Source organism: Eptesicus fuscus, chromosome 2, assembly GCF_027574615.1.
Source record: "Eptesicus fuscus isolate TK198812 chromosome 2, DD_ASM_mEF_20220401, whole genome shotgun sequence".
Classification (NCBI taxonomy): domain Eukaryota; kingdom Metazoa; phylum Chordata; class Mammalia; order Chiroptera; family Vespertilionidae; genus Eptesicus; species Eptesicus fuscus.
In genome coordinates this window covers 19,070,758-19,093,521 of record NC_072474.1, presented here as the reverse complement: position 1 = coordinate 19,093,521, position 22,764 = coordinate 19,070,758, and the positions used below count along the sequence as shown (strand labels likewise).

General features: G+C 40.3%; 1 protein-coding gene across 1 annotated transcript in view; it reads right to left on the bottom strand.

Moving 5' to 3' along the window:
• The window catches only part of C2H10orf67 (chromosome 2 C10orf67 homolog), a 112,976-nt gene that overhangs the window by 39,847 nt on the left and 50,365 nt on the right, over positions 1–22,764 (bottom strand). The window contains exons 7-12 of the mRNA XM_054724761.1: positions 16,906–17,038; positions 15,724–15,782; positions 8,767–8,832; positions 2,298–2,357; positions 1,899–1,925; positions 1,520–1,669 (exon numbers count right to left, since the gene is read on the bottom strand). Coding sequence (XP_054580736.1) covers positions 1,520–1,669; positions 1,899–1,925; positions 2,298–2,357; positions 8,767–8,832; positions 15,724–15,782; positions 16,906–17,038 — 495 coding nt within the window. The remainder of the gene's footprint in view (positions 1–1,519; positions 1,670–1,898; positions 1,926–2,297; positions 2,358–8,766; positions 8,833–15,723; positions 15,783–16,905; positions 17,039–22,764) is intronic.

The following is a 22,764-nucleotide window of genomic DNA, read 5'->3' as shown; positions in this document are numbered from 1 at the left end:
ACGGATGCTGGCTTGACCACAGGCTTACTAAGTCCAAGGCGTGGACTAGAGCCCCTCACCCAGAATGGCTGATCTTCCTGCCCCGTCAGCAGGCAGCATCACCTACTCAGGCAGGGTTCTTTCTTGCTTGTGTCTTTGTTTTGTTGTTCTTTTGTGAATCAAAATTAAAAGCTTCCCAAGACCTGGATTCTAAAAAAAATCTTCTAGAACCCAAACACTGGCCAGTCATGTGTCAAATTTCCCCCCAAATGTCATTCTCCTCCTTGAGAAATTACATCGTTTTCCAGCTGACTAGATTTCCTAACTTTCTGCAAAGTGAAAATATTTTTAGAAGACAATGCTTTTTCTCAACCCCTGGCCTCTCTCTACCTGTTGTCTCACTCCTCTGCTGGCTACGAGCAGTGAGCCATCTGCCTGGGAGTTGGCATGAGATGCCCAGATCTTTCTGTGCCCAGTGGAGCAAGGATGACGCAGGAGCAGGGTTCTGCTCTGTGCCTCCCTCTGTGCCTTGAGTGTTAGGGAGGCAGCTCTGCCCTCTGTGGGAGAAGGAGGAAGAACATGGGAACATGTGGAGAAAAAACTGCGTATGGGAAATCAAACATGCAGGCGGAGATCTGGGCATCTCATGCCAACTCCCAGGCAGATGGCTCATGAAGTGCTATGCGTTGGCTAGGTGACTCACCAAGTGACTTCTAAGTTTCCTGAGAGTCAGTGTGGAAGAGGAGCCTTGACTAGTTACACAATTCACAGTGCACAGAGGAAAGATCAATTGCTCAGAGAAATACAACCGGTCCCATAACGAAGGGCAGAAGAAAGTTCCCCAAAAGCCCACGTAAAGGGAGGCGCTGTGTAATGCCATGAGCAGTGCCTCAGCAATGTCCACCTAACAAGCCAACGTCGAACTGAACACCACAGAGCTACTTCTGGACATGCCCTTTATGGAGATGAATTGCACTGCCGCAGATCCAGCAAAAGTAATTCTGATCATTGGGGAAGGAGGCTGTGGAAACAGACAGCAATAGCAGATAATCCTTGCATGCACGCTTCTGATAGTGTGAGTTAGTCCAGGGGTCTATTGAGAATACTACGAGCAAATGCTCTGTATACTTGCGTGTCCTTTAGAGAAGCTTTGGTAAGCTTCTGATAGTTATTGGGCAGTAATGAGTTAGCGATTATACAGCCTAGAAAGTGCTTGGAATATGGATTCTCTATCTTGCTAATTTAATAGAGATCTACTAAGGCTTACTGACTAAGTTAAATAAACCATTGAGCTTGGGATAGCGGTGGCATCTTCTTGGGTAAGTTAAGGGACCTAACAAAGACATACTGGTGCTGAGAAAAGCAGGCAGAGCCCCTGCCCAGATGTGCGCAGGGAGTCAGGAGAATCAGGTGTGTTGAGACTGGCGACCTTGTTGATGCTGGGTGTGAGGTATGATTGTGGTTTCGATATTGCTAACAGCACAGGAGCCCCTGTGCAGATGAAGGTGTCACAGGGTGTGGCCATTTGAGCAGTGCTTACCTCAGGGTGCTTTTGCTTTAAAGACTTCCTTGAAGTCTTCCCTTTTTTTGTCTTAGACCCTGCACTGGTGGAGAAAGAAGATGGCTTCATCCTGGGTTGTGAGGCCCATGGCGACAATGTGGACTCTTTCCCCTTCACTGATCTCGATCTCTGGCACACAGAAAGAACCAACTTTGTTATTCTCACTTCCTTCTTTAGAGTCGTGTCCCTTTATTTTCCTCCCTTGCTCTGAAATAGCAGAGTCAAAGTGTTCAGTCCCAAAGGGCCTGGATCTGTTCTTGCTACCAGTCCCACAATCCCCTTCAGGCCTAATTTAATTTGCAAGTTGGACTTTCCCCCCACCCCTCCCATTGATGCTAGTGCACAAAGAAAAACATACCTTCAGATCAACGCTTTCTGGAAGCACCTGGAAAAGGAGTGGGGTATGGTATAGCTTGAGGATTGGAAAAGGAGTGGGGTATGGTATAGCTTGAGGATTGTATCTTAGTAAGAAGTCAGGGGAATAGAAGGTAGGAGAGAAGGGACAGGAATGTGGAGACAAGGCATTGAGACTGTGCATCAGTGTGCCAGGATGACACCTTTCACTCTCCTCATGCCAGGCTCGCTTTCTCCACTGCTTACACTCCATCTTCCCTTCTCCCCTCTCTCAACGTCAGTCTCCTGGCCTCCCATTCACACTTCTTGCCTCACTGATAAGCATCTTCTCTTTCAAACTCAAGATGCCAAAACAAGAGAAGCACAGAATAAAAGAAAGAAAAAAAAGAACTTAAATGCAAACCTTGCCACTTATGATGTCAAACTTTTTTGTCACTTCCATTTCTTCTTTATGTTTACTAATCTGTGAAATTAAAGGCCCATGTCATTTGTTATTGTTTGCAAAGATTAAAAGGAAGAATTTTCTATAAAATTACCTTTAGCAATGAAAGAGTAGCATCATAAACCATTTGACTGCCAAAACTATTATGGGAAAATAAGTTACAATGTTGAATATGAATTAGAAGAGAAAATAAATGTGTACCTAGAAAGAAAAGCATTTTAAAAAGTGAACAGAAATAGACAAAATTGTAAGTATTTATAATCATTAGCATTTATCTATGGCTTTAAGCATAATAGAGATTATAGAGAAACATGCACTGTTTGCTGGTGTGGTAATAATTTGTTTCATATGTTATTAAACTAGCTATAGATCTCAACCTTATAAGATTTTTTTTTGAGAAAATTCAGATAATTTAATAGTCAAACTTCAATAATGTAATGAACGTAATTTTATTTATTTTAATTATTATTCTCTTTAATCCTCACCTGAGGATATGTTTATTGATTTTAGAGAGAGAGAGGGATGGGAGTGGGGGGGAGAAATATTCACGTGAGAGAGAAACATGGATCAGTTGCCTCCCACGTGCACCACGACCAGGGGTCAAACCTGAAACCTAATTATGTGCCCTGACCAGGAACTGAGCCTGCAACCTGTAGTGGTAGGGGATGATGCTCCAACCAACTGAGCCACCCTGCCAGGCAATATGAATGTAATTTTAATTTTAAAAGTCTAGAGACCCTCATTTAGTAGTTTGCAAAACTAAAGCATTGAGTTAACTTAATGGAATTTTAAGGTTGTTGGAGAAGTATCTGTACTTCTACAGAAATTTAGCACCAAACCCACCTTCGTGCGCTTGCATCCAACTGTGATGAGCCCATGAATGCCAAGTTGGAGGCCCTTTGTCCTGAACACGAAATCAACCTAATTGAAATTGATGAAAACAAGAAACTAGGGGAACGGGTAGGCCTCTGTAAATTCAACAGAGAGGAAAAACCCTGTAAAGTGATTGGTTGCAGTTGTGTGGTAGTTAAGGACTTTGGCAAACAGTCTCAGGCAAAGGATGTCATTGAGGCGTATTTCCATGCAAGAAATGAGTAAATAAACTTGGATTTTGTTTCTCAAAAAAGAAAAAAAAAAGTCAATTTTCATTTCCAGGCATTTTATTAATATTTTTTTAAATTGAGGTGTAATTGACATATAACCTTGTATTAATTGTTGTACATCAATATTTGTATTTATTGAAAAATAATCACCACAAAAAGTCTAGTTAATATCTAACACTCCACAGTTACAATTTTTTTTCCTGTGAAAACTTTTAAGATCTACTCTCTTAGCAACTTTCAAATATATTATACAGTGGGGATGCTTTACATCGCCATGACTTACTTATCTTGTAACTTTAAGTTCATACCTTTGATTACCTTTACCCATTTAGCCCACCCTCACCTCCCACCTCTGGCTACCACCAATCTGTTCTCTGTATTTATGAGTTTTGTTTTTAGTTTTTATTTTAGATTGCACACAAAGTCAGATCATACAGTATTTGTCTTCCTCTGTCTGGCATTTCACTTTGCATAATTTCCTCAAAGACCATCCATGTTGTCACAAATGGCAAAAAATACATTATTAAAGCATGCTTCAATAATACAGTTTTAATAATATGAATTTGTAAGTATTGCCAGTGATTCTGAATCTGAGTAATCTTATTATGAAAGTAAACCATGATGAAAAGTACATCTAACCATTAATCTCATTCGTATCTAAACATCAGCTATAATGTATTTTCAAAAATATTTCTTCCCTCATGGACACAGACAATAGGGTGGTGAAGGCCTGGGGTTGGTGAGGGCTAGAAGGGGCCAAGGGGCGGGGAAGGGACATATGTTATACTTTCAACAATAAAGATTTTGTAAAAAATATCTCTTCCCTATTGATAGATCAGAATTCAATAAAATATAACTCTGTCTCATGAAATCTTAGGGTCTAGGAAGATAGTAACTGATGTCCATGAAGAACTGTGTTAGGTTATCTCAGTGGGTTTAAATTCAAGGCTAATGTTATAATTAACTTCCATTATAATAGTTTAAAAATAAATCCTAAAAAAGAAAAAAAATACAAAGCTGGAGGCATCACACTTCTTGATGTCAAACCATATTATAAAGCACAGTAATTAAAAGGTATGGTGCTGCCCTGGCCAGTGTTGCTCAGTAGTTAGAGTGTTGGCCAGAGCACTGAAGGATCACAGGTTTGATTCCTGTTCAAGGGCACATCCCTGGGTAACAGGTTTGGTCCCAGCCCTAGGTCAGGCAGAGTGGGGGAGACAACCGGTCCATGTGTCTCTCTCACATTGATGTTTCTCTGTCTCTCTCTCTGTCTCTCTCTCTCTCTCTCTCTCTCTCTCTCTCTCTCTCTCTCTCACACACACACACACACACACACACACACACACACACACACACACTGTCTCTCCCCCTCCTTCTCTCCCTTTCATTCTCTCTAAAAATCAATGAAAAAAATGTCCTTGGCTGAGGATTAACAAAAACAGCCCTAACTGGTTTGGCTCAGTGGATAGAGTATCGGCCTGCGGACTCAAGGGTCCCAGGTTTGATTCCGGTCAAGGGCATGTACCTTGGTTGCGGGCACATCCCCAGTAGGGGGTGTGCAGGAGGCAGCTGATTGATGTATCTCTCTCATCAATGTTTCTAACTCTCTATCCCTCTCTCTTCCTCTCTGTAAAAAATCAATAAATATATTTTTTTAAAAAAACAAACACAAAACAACAACAACAACAACAACAAAAGCCAGTATGGTTCTAGCATGAAAATAGACATATAGACCAATGGGATAGAATCAAGAGCCCAGAAATAAACCCATATATGTGTGGTCAACTAATATTTGACAAAGCAGCCAAGAATACTCAATGGAGAAAATGCTTTTCAATAAATGGTGCTGGGAAAATTGGATATTTACATTTAAAAGAATGAAACTAAACCCCTACTTTATACCACTCAAAAAAATTAAATTGAATGAATTAAAGACTTAAATGTAAGACCAGAAACCATAAAACTCCTAGAAGGAGACATTGAGAAAAATCTTTTTGACATAGGTGTTAGTAATAATTTTTTATATGATGCTCAAAACACAACAAAAGCAAAAATAAACAAGTAGGATTATATCAAACAAAAAAGCTTCTGCAACAAAATGAAAAAGCATCTATAGACTAGGAGAAAATACTTGGAAATTATATATTTCATAAGGAGTTAATATTCAAAATATACAGCTCAACAGCAAAAAAACAAAAACAATTCACAAACAACAACAGCTCAATAGCAAAAACAACAATCAATCCAATTAAAAATAGGCAGATGATCTGACATTTTTCCAGAAGATATTCAAATGGCCAACAGGTTCTCAACATCACAAATCATCAGGGAAATGTAAACCAAACCACACTTGTTAGAATGGTTATCACCAAGAAGGGACAAGAGATAACAACTATTGACAAGGATGTGAAGAAAAGCGAACTATTGCACACTATTGATGGGAATGTAAATTGGTGCAGTTACTACTGGAAACACTATGGAAATTCCTCAAAAAATTAAAAATAGAACTTCCATGTGACCCAGCAATTCCATTTCTGGGTATTTATCTAAAGGAATAAAAAAGCACTAACTTGAAAAGATATGTGCACTACCATGTTCACTGCAGCATTAGTTACAATAGCCAAGATATAAGTAACCTAAGTGTCCATCAATAGACAAATGGATAAAGATAATATGGTATATATATATGTAATGGAATATTACTCAGCCATAAAAAAGAATGAAATCTTGCTATTTGTGACAACATGGATGAAATTTAAGGGCATTATGCCAAGTGAAGTAAGTCAGGCAGAAAAAAAAATCGCATATCATCTTATTTATAGTAAAATCTTTAAAAAAAACACACACAAAAACCCACACTTCATAGCCCAGCAAGCATGGCACAGTGGTTGAGTGTCTGCCTATGAACCAGGAGGTCACAGTTCAATTACCCTTCAGGGCACATGTCCGGGTTCAGGCTTGATCCCTGATGGGGGGCTCGCAGGAGGCAGCCAATCAATGATTTTCTCTCACCATTGATTTCTTTCTCTCCCTTTCCCTTCCTCTCTGAAATCAATAAATATATTTTTTATAAAAACAAAAGACCTCATAGACACAAGGAGCAGATTGGTGGTTGCCAGAGGCAAGAAATGGAGGGGCGAAATGGTGAGGGTGGTCAACAGGTACAAACTTCCAGTTATAAAACAAATTAAGTCCTGGGGATGTGATGTACAGCATGGTGATTATAGTTAATGATACTGTATTATATATTTAAAGCTGCTAAGAGAATATATCTTAAAAGTTCTCATCATGAAATGAAGTTTATAACTGTGTGGCGATAGATGTTAACTAAACTCATCCTAGTAATATTTTGCAATACATATATATAATTGAATCATTTGTTGTACACCCAAAATACAATGTTATAGGACAATTACATGTAAAAATAAAAGTAAAAGAATGCCACTAAGTGTAGGCATCACAGGAAAATATAACATTTTTTCATATGCTTCCCTTAAAGCCAATCTAAGGATACAACCACTCCATATTTTATTGCTTATACTTACTGATCATGCCTCTTTACTACCAGCTCTATGACTTTTTAAACGAGGTTTTTAATAGGCCAGAAAATAAACTGTATAGGCAAGCATGGAACAAAACCCTTCAGTGAGAACGTTTTTTAAGTTTTACAAATTGACTCTGGTCCCTCTACCTTCTCCCGCTCTTCCATCTGGGCGCAATCACAAATCTTCATTTCTGGAAAAAAAGCACTCTGGCAAGAAACAAAGGAAGCCCAAGTAGCCACAAAGCCAGCAGCCTCCCTCCCAGTGAATAACAGAATGCCTGGTGGGGGGTGAGGGGTGCCAAACAGTGACCTTGCTGGGCCCAGCGGTATGCCATGGAAAGCTTGGTCATAAGAAGAACCCTAAGCTTACTGCCTCCGCTGAAGACATGGACCCCCAAACTAGTTCTGAGGGACTGAGGCTCTTGTGCTGTTGTGGGGTTTGTGATAAAAAATCTTGCTGCTTGGCAACAAGCGGGTGCTCAACAAACTTCTAAACAACGAAATAAAGGTGATTGCTTCCCCCGTGGGCAACAGAATAGCACCGGTTAACCGCAGACGGTTCAAATAAAGAGGGAAAGTGATTCAAAAACTATGGGGTCTGTTCTTAATATAGGCACAAGCTTCCTGATTGAGAAGTTTAATTTCTTGTCTAACATTGCTAACAAACGGGCAATATAACCTTTGCTTCCCGCTCTATCGTAGCACTTTCCATTTCAATGACAACATGCACATTTAGTTGTTTTCAGAAGCAACTCCTGGACTTTGGAAAGAAGAGGGTGGGGTGGGGCAGAAGAGATTCACCAAGGACTGGTATACGCAAATAATTAAGCCACTTTTTATATGCAGGTATTTAAAGGTAAAGAGTTCAAAATAACGTATTTGTTAACACATGGTTTCTGTGATTAGCTAACCATCATTTTTTTCCTTGCCTGCATTCACAAGTTGGTTTCATAGAAGGCTTTATTGTAGTCCGGGAGCATTGTTTTGCATTAATTTCTATGACAAGGAACCCAAAACACATGGTGCCGAGAGTAACAAAACAGAGTTAGGAAAACAGTCATGACTTGGCACAAAGTGTGACAAGCTGTAAAAAGGGGAATGTTTCAATATCTGAAGTGGTGTGGATTTCCTATGAACAACCTTTTCTCTTCTAAACAGTATCATATTCTTTTCAGGCACATTTAGAACGCAAGTCAAGCTGTGTTTTATTTTTGATTATAATAAACACAGTCAGTTTACTGTAACAAAGACATACTAGTGGTGATCAGTTGAAAGCCAAAGTACAACCCCATAAGCTGGGCGGGGGGTAGAATGGGGGGACCTGGGGGTGGGTAGTCAACTGATAAAATAAAAGACCAGCCGTCTGGAAAGTTCTCTTAAAAGAACATAAAAAGGCAGTGTTTTCTTATGGAACTAACACAGAATGCCAAAATATCTAACTGGGCTCTTTTTTTTTGTTGTCACTTAGGGCAATTTGTAACTAAAAATAGAAAATCCTTAAAAATACTGGGCTCTCCATAATAAAATTCAAAAATTTCATACACTACTTTAAATTATACTACTATTTCTTATGTAAAACTCTTCTACATAGTAAGTATATTTGTTATACTACTACTCTAATGATCATTTTAAAATGTTTATAATTATGCATGCACTTAGATTATTGATAAAGGGAAAATGAATAGTTCACAATAAACAGGCACAAAGACAGTTTATAAAACTTTCATGATTAAATTAAATTCCTTAATTCAAATTTATTAGGAAATAATGTAAATCACCTTACCATTTCTTGAACTAATACTTTTTCAGCATCAAGTTCAGCCCTTAATTTATCTCTACCCTCAGTTAACTGAAAGAGAAGAACATTACATTTTGATTATAAAAACAGAACGCCTGAATTTAATCCTCAAAAGAATTTAGTGAAATATATTTTGTTTCTGAATATGAGAAAAACAGACCCCAATATGATTTAAAAAAAAATTAAATGCCTAATGCTAAGTGAAATAAGCCAATCAGAGAAAGACAAACACCATATGATTTCACTTATATGTGGAATCTAATGAACAAAATAAACTAACAAACAAAACAGAAACAGATTCATAGCTGTCAGAGAGAAGAGGATAGGAGGCCTGGGTAAGAAAGGTGAAGGGATTAAGAAAAAAACATACAACCTCATAGACAGATAACAGTATGGTGATGACCAGAGGGAAATGGGGGTGGGAGAGGCAGGAAAGGGTAAAGGGGGATAAATGGTGATGGAAAGAGACATGACTTGGGGTGGTGAACACACAACATAATATATACGATGTATTATAGAATTGTATACCTGAAATCTATATAATTTTATTAACCAATATAACCCCTATAAATTCAATAAAAAATTAAATGTCTACAGATTACCATGTACTGATAACATATTACCATATAATTATTACTAGAAGCCCCGTGCACAAAAATCTGCATGGGGGATGTTGGGGGTCCCTCAGCCCGGCCTGCACCTTCTCCAATCCTGGACAACTCAGGGGATGTTCGACTGCCGGTTTAGGCCTGATCAGTGTGGGATCGGGCCTAAATCGGCAGTCGGACATCCCTCTCGCAATCCGGGACTGCTGGCTCCTAACAGCTCACCTGACAGCCTGCCTGATTACCCCTAACCACTCTGCATGCTGGCCTGATGCCCCTAACTGCTCCCCTGCCTGCCTGATTGCACTTAACTGCCTCTGCCGGCCTGCCTAATCACCCCTAACTGCTCCCCTGCCAGCCTGATCACCCCTAACTGCTCCTCCTGCTGGCCTGATTGACCCTAACCACCTCTGCCTGACCCTGCCACCATGGCTTTGTCCAGAAGAACATCTGGAAGGTCATCCAGAAGATGTCCAGTCTAATTAGCATATTACCCTTTTATTAGTATAGATACTTTTATTATATAAGCAAGCAAACTATACAGAGAAAATGTCAATTTATTTACAACCTTCTTCATCTCCAAAAATGTAATATCAATACATAATAAAGCAAGTCTTAATTAGTCAAAAAGAGCAATTTACTTTTTCTATAACCCATTTCTTATTTTAGGTTTTTCTGATATATATGTATACTAGAGGCCCGATGCACAAAATTCATGCAAGAGTAGACCTTCCTTCCCCCGGCTGCGAGCACCCAGGACCCAAGCTTCCCTCACAGCCCTGGCTTCATCTGGAAGGTCATTTGGAAGGACATTCAGAAGGACGTATGGTCTAATTACCATATTATGCTTTTATTATTATAGATATATATAGCCATATTTCATACCAATTAAAGACAGCCAGTGTGGCTCAGTGGTTGAGTATCAACCTATGAACCAGGAGGTCACGGTTTGATTAAGGGTCCAAGCACATGCCCGGGTTGTGGGTTTGATCCCCAGTGTGGGGCATGCAGAAGGCAGCCAATCAGTGATTCTCTCTCATCATTGATGCTTCTATCTCTCTCTCCCTCTCCCTTCCTCTCTGAAATCAATAAAATATATTTAAAAACAAAAAAGAAAGAAAGAAACATTAATGGAGAGAGACACATAAATTCGTTGCCTCCCACATGAGTCTGGACCGAGCCTGAGATCGAACCTGAAACCCTTCAGTGTGCAGGCTGACCACTGGTTTTGATATCCGTTCAATTCAATTAATTCATATATTCACTAATTTAATAAACACCTAGGGAACACCCTTTAGATGCCTAACATTTTGTTTGGCTATGGAAGTATAAAAATGAGCTAGAGCAGATCCCTTCCCCTGCAGCATCCAGTATGGTAGGAGAGTAATGTGAACCACTGTAGAATATAAGGACAAATGTTACATCAAATCTTCAGGTAGTCGAAAAGCATAAAAATCCACATAACACAGCAACTGTAATTATAATAAGGTCTGTTATTCCAGGTTTTAACTTCACAAGAGTAGTGCCACTGACAAGGGTCTTGAAGAAGATGCAGAAATTCAACAAGCTGGAGGAGGAGGAAGGTGGAGGAAACAGCCAACAAAACAGCAGTGTAGACGCAGGGAAGCACAGGGTAAGAGAGGAACTGGGAAACCTTTGGTGTCATATGACTCAGGTGCTTACACAGAGGAATGGCAGGAAATGAAGGCAGAAGGAGATTCAGGGTGATATTATGAGGTGCCTTGCTCACCACAGTTAGGAGGGGAAGGCAGAATGATGTAATGAATAGTAGTTGGTTCAAGTCAAAGCTCTGCTTCTTACTTCTGTGTGTGTAAGTTAATTCTACACTTTAAGCTTTAATTGTCTCATATAATAAAGAGTTATTGTGGAAGGAATTTGAGATAGCAAATATGAAAGTGCTTAGTTGCTGCTGACATTAAAAATCACTCAGTACATTTTAGGGTAGGCTGATTTTATACTGAAGGCGATGGGAAACCACTGAAGGTTTTAGCACATTAGGTTAGGGTACTAGATAACTATGGCAGCAGTGTGGAAGCTAGATTTAAACAGAAAAGAAAATGAAGACTCTATGGAAAGGATGAAAGCCTCAACTTAAATCTGTGCAATGCTGTTGCAGAGAAAGGAGATTTGAGATAAATGTTGAAAGGAAAGTCTACAGACCTAGTTACCAACTAGAAGTGAGAGATAAAGGAGAGAGTAGAGAATGACCCTAGATTTGCCATCTGACCCTCTGGATAGATGGCAGTGTCATTAATTTAAATGGGGAGCACAACGAGTCCAGATTTGAGGGGTAAAGGAGTTCAAGTTTTGATATTTTTTCAGCAAACATTTTTGAGGGATGATTAGAATACAAAGAAACAACAAGACATGGTTCATAACTTGAAAGGAGCAAATAGTCCTAAGAATGTGGGAGCACAGAGTGGGGTAGAAGGGGACATCAAAGAAGTCCTCTCAGTGCACGTACCATGGAAACTGAGGAAGTCCTGGCCGGGCAGCTCAGCTGGTTAGAGAGTCATCCTGATACATCAAGGTTGTGGGTTCAATCCCAGCCAGGGCACACACAAGAATCAACCACTGAATGTATGAGTAAGTACAACAAATTGACCCCTCTTTCTCCTTCTCTCCCTCCCTCCCTTCCTCCCTCCCTCCCTTCCTCTCTCTTTAAAATCAATAAATATTTTAAAAAAGAAATTGAGGATGAGGACAGAGTTAAAATTAAGAAGGTGGCATTTAGGGAACATCTAAAGCAGGAGAGAAAGGTTTAGAAGTCACTGGTAAACAGGTGTGCCAGTTATGGGAGCATCTGAGGTCAGCCTGAGAAATAAGAATAAAAGCAAGGCCCCAAGAATAGTATTTCAGTGGGAGATGGAGGAGGAGAAACTTCTGACAGACATTGCTTAGACAAGGATGAAGAAGTGTGTGAAAGATCAGAAATAAGCATTACTGCAGAAGACACCTGTGACGTGAGGCATAGTTCCGTCACATACAGTAGAAAATTCAAGAAAGAAAAAGATTGGAAAGGATTAAGGGCAATGTGGATCTCACTGTGACCTGATCAACAGGGAAACTAGCAGTGGGGGAGGGGAGAAGAGGCAGGTTTTCTTTTAACTGGGATTGAGACAAGTTGTGAAAATTGGAAGAGCTGTAGCAGGTAGGTAGTAAGAAAGGGTACTAATCAGATCCATGTGAGATGATAGACAGAGGAAGGGTGCAGCTACTCTGGATTAAAACCTCATCTATTTGTAATGTCGCCCAAAGGCAAGGATCGGGTTGTTTCCAGTAGCACAGGGCAGTCCCCAAACAGGGCTGGGGAACACTGGGGACTGGCTAGATGAGAGGCTCAGGAGGGAGGTGAGGGGTGCAGTTGAAGATGTGGGGGTAGACAGCAGATTTAGAGAAAATAAAAGAATGAGAAGGATGGAAGGCAAAGACTTTGTGTTGAGTCTTCATAACTGAGCCTGAAAAGAAGTGTCACCAAGTTTCCAGTGGGTGTCAACTACCAGCCAACACCAAGGACCTTAGCCCCAATCCTGCCGGCCCCCTATGATCTCTCCTCATCGATGATCTCCTCTTTATTGGTTTTTTTACCCTCATTCTCCTTTCCATTGACATTATTTAAAGATACTCCTTCAACTCCCCGTCGCCCTCCAACAACTCCCCACCACACCCTGGCCGTCCACAGCCAAACTTGGAGAGAGTGTCCATGCTCACTGCCTCCACTTTACCACTCACCCCTCTTCACAACTGCTTCTGCCATTCCAGGAAAACGACTCCCGCTAACAAGACCAGGGTTACCAAAGCTAAATGGTCCAGTCTTCCCCTGTTAGCCTTTAGCACTCCTGGCTTCTAAGCAGCATTTGACACACTGGGAGTGTGTCCTTCCTTCTTGAGACTTTCTTGGTGGCTTCTGAAGTGCCCTCTCCTGCTTCTCCCCCTGCTTTGCCACCCTGTTCTCATTTTCATCCAAATGCCATCCAGCCTTAACTCCTCCCTCTCCTTTATCATTTCACCTCCAACCTTATCAGTGACCAGAGCCATGGCTGCCTAGTCATCTTTTGAGTGCATCTCTTCCCATGATCCCCGATGTCACTGTCCTCATTTTGTTTCAGGATTGTAGTTTCCATGCTTCATCCAAATAACTCTGAACTCGATTCTCTCGCTCTGGATTTTCCTCCTTCCCATTTGTTTTCTTTAGGAGACACAAATCGGATCCTGCCCCAATGTTCAGAGCCCCCCACCCCCCACCCCGCCCCTGCCAATGCACAAGGAAGGTCATTCAAACCCCTTGGAATGAATAATAATCCTCTACCATGTGCCCTGCTTCTCAACACCCCTTATTCTCAGGTGCCCTTCAGTTATTGCAAACCACACACACTTACTTCCCTTTGGCATGTTTTGCCACCTCCCCCTCATCCTTGCCTGGAATTCTAACCTCTCTTTCAGGAGTTAGCTCAGTGCCCTTCCCCCAAGCTTCCCTGGCCCCTTACTCCTCAGGCTGGGTGTGCCCACTGTGCTCTCTGGGCCGCCTGCCTCCTGAAGCTGGTCACGCCCTGGGCCGTAATCTCTGACTGCTGGTCTGTCTCCCTCCCAGAAAGAAATTCTTATTGTGGCCACAGCTGAAAAACAGATTCAGATGTTATTAGATTATTGGAACTAAAACAGAAGCTACACAATTGATAGTTTTTAGCTCGGACAGACGGTAAGAGGTCAGCCTCCCCACGTTCAGTCCCATTTTCAACTTGCATTCAGTTGCAACCATGGCGAAAAAAGGGGGCATGTGACTTGTCCAGAGGTTTCCGAGCTGCCCTTTCCATTCTTCCATTTCCTGCATACCTCTTCCCCACACCCCAGTCTCCCCTCTTCCTGCCCCAACACAAATTCTCACCAGATTCCCGCCTCATACCTAGCCATAGCAAATCACGAACAGGTCCACAAACATCTCTCACTCATGATGTAATCACACTCTGTACCCAGCTCTTCTACCCTCTTACCTCCTGGAAAAATCAGCTCAAGTAAAAGAGTGTGAGACGGGTGTGGAACTGTTTGCAAACTCTTCATAGAACCTTCCAGGGATCCCTTCTCTATATGCAGACTTCTATTACAGTTTTTATCTCTACGTGACAGGTGGATGGAATAGCTTTGGGAAACATTTAAATGACCTTGTAGGTTCTTAAGTGACATTGGCAAGCTGAGATTTTATTTTCCACCTTAGAGCTTGATGCCAAGATTAGAGTTGTCTGTGTACAGACTCTGCTCTCTCTGTAAGAAGGGGATTTCACCGGTGAAGCACAAGAACGGGAAAGCACTTTGTGAAAAGGTCTGACAGATTCAGTTATCAGAGTAAACATCTCCCAAATCTGATCTGTCAGGGCAGCCATGTCTTTAAAATATAGTTCTTTGAAGTAATTTATCCTAAAACATAAGAATACCCTAAACTGCAAAACCAGGTTGAAATCTGAACCTAAACGTAGGCCCATGAGCCCTGGAAATGGGGTTAATGTGACTGAAGAAATGAATTTTAATTTTATCTAATTTTAATTAGAAACTGATACTCGATTCAGTTCATAGAAAGCAGGTATGTTCATTTAGAATAATTCAGGGAGGTAAACCCACTTTTCACCTGTAAGTTCTGTAAATTGTATGGATTCTAAGTACATTCTCACTCTGAGTGAATGGCTCCAGGAGTATTTGTAAGTGTGCCACGCGCTGTGCTCAGCACTGGGGCTGGGCCAGAGACGGAGAGTGCGCATTCTCTGCCCTCGTGGGGCCACGGTACCGCAGGGAAGACGGACCTCACAGAAAAGTGTTTCGGGAGCTGCAGTGGGGGCGGTACATTGGGCTAAGAAAACACAGAGCAGAGCCCCTGACCTGGGTCCTGCTGCACTGAATGCATTAGGAAATCTTGATCTTTATGACACCAAAGAATTCCCTGTTCCAAATGCAAATTTCCTGGGTAACATAAGCCCAGTTAATAAATGTACAGAAAAATGAACATAAAAATGAACATAAACCACCATCTGACCTGAGAATACGACTGCTCACTCTTAACAATATAATTTTTCCACAGACACACCTCTGCTCTCCCTGTCATGTAAGTTTTCAATTCCTTACAATCAACAAGAGAGGCTCTTAGTTATCCCAGATAAAACAAGTACGTATACATTAATTCAATACCTTATGCATTACTAAGACCTTACCCAAATAATGAGAAATGGACTTGACATCACAGGACAAGTGGGGCACAGCGTTATTTCACCAATTGGGCTGATATTTTAATTTAAAAGAGTCATTCATCAATGTTCAAAAGTTACAGTACCTTTTCAATGGTTCTATGATCCTTTTCTGCCATCTCTTTCAGATTCATAATTTCATCTTCTATAAACAAAAGGAGAGAGAGACCAACCATGAAATTACAAGTTTATGCCCTGTATTCAAACTTCCTGCTTCCAGGCAGGCTGTACACCACTGGCAGGCATAGTGGACGCAAGTCCTAGCAGGACTGTGACCTTCACAACTGCCCTTGACATTTACAGCCTTCTTCCTGCTGTTAAGAAGGCTGGTCAGATAGGGATTAAGAACTAAGTTCAAGATCCAAGTGTGGCCGAGGGCTGAAAGCTTTTCATCAATACTCGCAATGGAGTATTGCTGTTAGTCACAGCCTATACAAAGTGCTTCAGCAGGTGGCACTTTTTGACTCAGTCAGAACTACCAAAACCTAAAAGGGCACTATCATACCACATCAGAAGGAAAGCCAGACAGCACTGGCACGGTACAACTGTATATTTAAGGGACATTGCAATAGAAATGATTTCATCAATATTTTGTGAATTCTTTATTGCTTACTTGTTACCTTTCATACTGCAGATTAAGAGCAACATTATATAATTAACATAAATACAAAGATAACAGTAAGTGAAAAAATACTTAAAGCAATATAACTTTGGAGATTAAAATGAAACTCTTACCAATGTTTATGGTATGTAAAAAAGGGGGTTACAAAGAATATTTGTACTTAAAATCTGTACCAAAAATTGAAGATAATTAAGTAGTAAGTCAGAGCATATGTTACTGAAGGGCTAACCTTGTTTCTCCACAAACCATATCTCAATATGTATTTATATGTTTCAAAGGTTATAAATTTTACATAGCTAATTAAGCATAAGAAACAGAAATTGGCAAAAGTTTCTGTTTTATAATATTTCTAAGTAAAATAGAGCATGGATTAGCACATTTTTTTTCAAAGGTCAATGCTTGGCTTGAAAGAAAATACTTATAAAAGCCCTGAATTAAAATGACATGGCTCAGGAGTATAATTATAATATTTACGTATATTCCCTGTCCCAAGCAAGAAATGCCATTTTAAATGAAAATCAAAGATGGCTATCTTTTAAATGTAAACAACCAGACAAATGTGTGTTTGGAAAAGACAAACATAGCTTTGAATTTTATAAAGTGCCCAATATATAGATTTCCCTCAAAAACGACTTTAAAATATTACCTAAAAAGGCACTTTCTTTTAGATTGAGATGGGCTACTTCTTCGAGTTCTGCAATGACTTGAAGCAGTCTCTCGTTTTCCACTTTGTACTCCAAATGTTCCTTCTCAGGGCCGGCCTCCATTGCCAAAGCTTCCTGAAAGATGGGGAATTCCATATTTCTAAGCAGGGAGCCAAGAATTTAAATATGCAACACCAGACAAGACAGATACAGAAGAGCTATCATATAATTTTCTGAATTCTATTACACACTTATAATATGAATAGCAAAAAAAGGAAGGGGATTAAATAGAGCTTGCTGGAAGAAAGGCTGCAGTGCCTTCTGTACAAAGACCACGGCACATGGGGACAGTTTATTGACAGGAATAATGCATATCATACTGTTTGTGTGCCCTCATCATTCAGGTCAATTCACTATGGAGGCTATGTCCGGGGAGGCAGCTGGGGCCCCTCACCCACATTCCCCCCGTGTGCGTCTGAAGTGCTGTCTGCCTGTAACTAGGCAGGCTGGGAGACCACGGACGGGCAGCGGCAGGGGGTGGCAACGTGCTCCGGGCGGGAGGGGGCCTGTTGCCTTTGTGGCATTTCCCAGTGCCGGCGCTGCCAGTGTCAGGGGGAGCACATCACATGTCAAAGCGGTGACGTTTTCAGGCTGGGAGCCGCATGGCGTCCATCAGGCTCGCGGATAGCCACACAGTTGGTTCTCTGCTTGGTGGAGGAGCCACCCAGAGGCAATTCATATTCTGAACATTAACATGGCTTTGCATGCCTGTCACACGGGGGCTGTGCAGGCGTTTAACGCTATTGAAGACCTCGGTTTAAATCTCTGTGCACACAGTGATTACCTTGTAAGAAGGTTTCAGGATAACTTACAACAAAAGACGTTAAAGTTATAGTTTTAGTAAAGCAAACTCATTTACATTTTTATTATGTGAGTCTTTTGTTTAAATCTTGCCACGTCCATTATGGGAGAGGCTTTTTCTTACGGGACAGAAGCTTATTGGGACAGCGACGCTTCTTTTCTTCTTCTTCTTGTCTGTTTCAAAGCTATTGGAAACATCTGAATATACTCGCTTATGGCTGTCTACATTTTCCTGTCACACGTTATTTTAAAAATTAAGATGTGATGGAGTGGGGAAGCTGGTGCAGAAGTTTATGCTTCATGGTGGTAAAACATTAAACTGATTATGCCATCTCAAAATATTAAGGAGTATGCTTAAAGGTCATTATAGTAGACTAAAAGAGATAGAAGTTTCTATATGCCTTGCTTCAAAATTGATAGACTCTAGAAATACTTTTTGAACTTTAAAGTAATCTTTAGATGAATTCTAGCCTATCTTTCCATAGCAATGTCATGGTTGCAGATACACAAGGATAAAGTTTCCCCTCAAAACCAAAATCATTCCTTCCAATGTGCTGCTTTCCTTTCGGAATTGTATTTTTACTTAGCTTTAGAGATATCTGGGAGTAAACTATTAAAATAGTTTCAAAAAATATTTTCCTCTGTGATCATAATGGCCTAAAAGAAAAATAAGTGGGTATAATGTTTTGTGTAACAATAATTTCTTAAAAATCAAGTGACTTAGTAAAGTAGTTAGGTCAGAGTTAATATTTAAAATAATGTTAAGTTTTGCCCTAAGCACAATTACAAATCTTCATGAGTTTGTTTCACCATTTCATTTAAATTATTTGAGCTCGGTTAATTCTTAATTAACATATCTAATAGCTATGTTTTCTTTTTTTTCCCTTTATTATTTATTTAATTTTTTTTTACAAATCACTTTTTTTTTATTAAGGTATTATATGTGTACATATCTTACCATTGCACCCCCATCCCACTCCCATATATGCCCTCACCCCCCAGAGTTTTGAGTAGTTATGTTTTCTTATTAGCAGAGAAATCCAGTTATTAATGTCTTGTCCCACAGGGTTAAATTTGAAATGATTACAGAATGCATCTACAGACTAAAAAGGTATTTATTTATTTATTTGTTTATGGACTAAAAGGGTTTTTAAATAACAAACAAACAATATTTGCCTGGCTAGGCTTACGTATACGTTTCCTAACAGCGACAAAATATGAACATCCACAGTGGATTACATGAGCGCCGTTACCTTAAAATAAACAAGAACTATTTGAATTAATCAGGTGAAGTCTAAAATTTGTAAGACCTCAGTGTAAATCTCTATCTATGCAAAAAGTGATTACCTTGTAAGAAGGTTTCAGGATAACTTACAACAAAAGACTTTAAAGTTATAGTTTTAGTATAATTTGCTGGAAGAAAGGCTGCAGTACAAAGGCTGGTAGCAGCTAATACCTAAATTCATTTTCTAAAAAATCTTGTTTAAAAGTAGGAAACAAGGAAAACACATTTAACTCAGATTCATTTTCTCCACATAGCCATCCACAGCTCCTGCTCTTATCAGGTTAACCTTTAGCTCTGTCCCCACCATCTGTTAGCTGTAGGAACTGCAAGTAATTAACTATTCAGACTCAAACAGCAACGAGGACACTCATTAGCAAAATGAACAAAGGGATAGCTCTGGGCTGCACCGGTCATCTGTTACACTGAGTGGCAGGTTTTGTGATGGTGCTTCTTCTACCATCTGCCCACACCACTAGTTTTGGTTTACTTAAATCATGAGACTTATTTAAAATATACTGCATTAATAAACCAGGGTTAGGAAGATCATTAAAAGGTGGTTAACTAGATGTTGCTAATTTAAAGCCATGTTGTATAGATGAGAAATTGTGTGTGATTCATGACCATCCTGTCATTTTAAGTTTATAAAGGAACTTGCCAATTTAAAATGTTCCTATCATGTGAAAAGTAGGACTTCTGGTGGTGGCTTATGCACTATTTTGCTTGTAAACAGTCGCAAGATGTGCAGATTCACTGTTCCCAGGTTTTTTAATTCCAAACTATTTTTGAAAGAATAGTTTCTGAAAACTGGTATACTCTAGTGCCTTGCTACTCAAAGTGCAGTCCATGGACCAGGAGCCGAAGCATTACCTGGGAGCTTACTGGAAATGCAGAATCTCAGGCCCCAGCCCAGCCCGACTATCGGAAGCTGTATGTTAACAATTGCTGCAGGCGATCCGTATGCACAGTGAAGTCTGAGAAGTACTGTTCAGAGCAACGCCTGTGCCTTCTCAGCAGTCTCCCTTCTGCCGAGTTGGTGCCTCGATTCTGCAGGCTCCATGCACACTGCTCGGACATCTCAATTTGATGCTGGGGGTGGAGTCCGTTCTGATGCACGCCCCGGCTGCGTGACAGTCACAGAGCAAAGCAGGTGCTTTCCCAATGAGTGACAACCGGGAAGTGGCATGCTGGGGCAGTGAAGCCCTGCAGAGCTGCCACCCTTGAATGACAGCTCTGTTGTAGAACTGTCAGCAACAAGCAGTTATGTTCACCTACGGGAGTGGCGGCGGGGGGGGGGGGGGGGGGGTGTGCATGAGTGATGGTTGCACAGCTCATATGTGGTGGGGTAAGAAAAAAAAGGAAAGGTCTTTGCAAAGGAACTCAATTGCAATTAAAACACATATGTGGCAGGGCCGGGGTGGCTCAGTGGTTGAGCATCGACCTATGAACTAGGAGGTCAGGGTTAGAGTCCCAGTCAGCCCATATGCCCGGGTTGCGGGTTCCATCCCCAGTGGGGGCCATGCAGGAGGCAGCCAATCAATGATTCTCTCTCAAAATTGATGTTTCTATCTCTCTACCTCTCTCTTCCTCTCCAAAATCAATAAAAAAATTTTTTTCTTTATTGATTAAGGTATTACATATGTGTCCATATCCTCCCATTGCCTCCCCCCCCAATCCACCCTCAACCCCTATAGTCTGTGTCCATTGGTTAGGCTATGGTTGATCTCTCCTCATTACTTCAACCCTCCCCTACCTTCCCTCTGAGGTTTGAGCATCTGATCGATGCTTCTCTGTCTCTGGATTTGTTTTTGTTCATCAGTTTATATTGTTCATTATAATCCACAAATGAATGAGATCATGTGATATTTATCTTTCTCTGACTGACTTATTTCACTTAGCATAATGCTCTACAGGTCCCTCCATGCTGTTGCAAATGGTAGGAGTTCCTTCCTTTTTACAGCAGCATAGTATTCCATTGTGTTGATGTATCACAGTTTTTTAATGAAGATATATTTTTTAAAAAACACATATGCGCATGCACACATATCCATGCACCTGCACAAATACTCTGACAAACTAGCCTGCTTTAGTTTTCAAGGGGCTTTATCAATGTACAGCTTGGCAACCTGATAACTCCAAGGGCATGCAGTTAAGTCACAATGGTTTCCTACAGAACTAAACCTGAAAAGAAGCTCAGTCCCTGAATGAAGTTATTCTCAGGAAAATTCAACATTAAGGACGTGTGACCTGGAGAGTTAAGGCTGCTGTAACTTGAAGAGCTTCCTTTTCTAATTTTCATTTTGTTATAAATATAAATTAAACTGTTTATTAAACTTGCATTTTTCACTGTTCTAAGGTCATAATACTACATTTTTGACAGATGTCTCTCAAAAACAGCCCTGGAGAGAGATTAGGACTACTTATTAACGGTAAAGCTATCTATGTGATTTGACTATCAGTAAGAATTAATCAGAGTGTTTTCCCACTGTTTATTCAATTTCTTAGTTTCAAGTATTTTTTTTTCCAAGTTATTTCCATTGCTACTTTGGAACTTTCTAATTGTTTCTCTAAATTCTGTTTTCCAAATCTATTTTCATATCCTTGGCAACTCAAACTTTTTTATACCACTAGAGGGAGTAGGTGTATAAGATGAAATTTTAAATAAAAAGATGTATCCAGAATTTAAGTGGCATAGAGTTTTAGGAAAGCTAGTTTTTAGAGGATTATTTGAAAAGTATTTTTCCAGAGAGTTATTTTCTACAGTATGTGATCTGTTTTTGTGGCATTTATTCCGTGTTCTTGAAATGCACACTAGTCCTGGTGAAGCTGGGAAAACGTATGGACCCAGTTAATCAGATTTATCTCATCTTCCTCAAATCTTAGGGTGTTTACATGAATACGGATGTGATCTCCTTGGAGAAAAATTGAAGAAGATTAGCCAGGTCCCTGGGATGCCAACCTGAGCCAAAGAACACCCTGCTTACAGGGCAGCAGGGTGGAAACTCCCACCTCTTGTCCTCCTCACAAAGCCACCTCCATCCTTGTCCAGGACATTCAGACAGACCAGGTAACCAGCTGACAACACTTAGAGATGAAAACACTCCCAGTTAGACCTCATGTTTTAGTGGAATGAGTTCAATTAGCAAGTTGGGACCTTATCAACAGTCCAGAGGCCTGCTCAGTGCATTTCATGGAAGGTCAACCAGAAGGGCACATAAACTCAGAGCTTCCTCATAATGATAACTAGAATTCATAGACTTATCTTTTTTCAAAGAACTCAAAGCAATTCATATCCAGTACAACAGGTTCCCTTCTCATAACTCTCTCTTAGCCAGGCAGGTATCACTTTCCAGTTCACAAATGGAAAATAAATGAATCAAAATGGCCTTGTGAATTGATGCTGCATTTCTTTGGCCAAAGCAAAACTAACAGCCGAAACCCAAACATTTTTTTTAGCCTTTTATATTGAATAATTTTACCTAAAAAATAGGGGTAATATAGACCCATGAAAAGGTTCAGAAAAGTAAGTGCAAAAATTGGATCTTCCTTCACCTCCAAGGCCATCAGAACATGTAAAAAGACTTAATATTCAATTTTATTAGATCTGTGTTAATTAACAACAACAAATTACTTAGAAGATGCTCAAATTTTTTTTGTTTTTAGAGCATAAATAACTATAGTAAATTAAATAAAGCAAACATTCCTTCACCAACCTGAG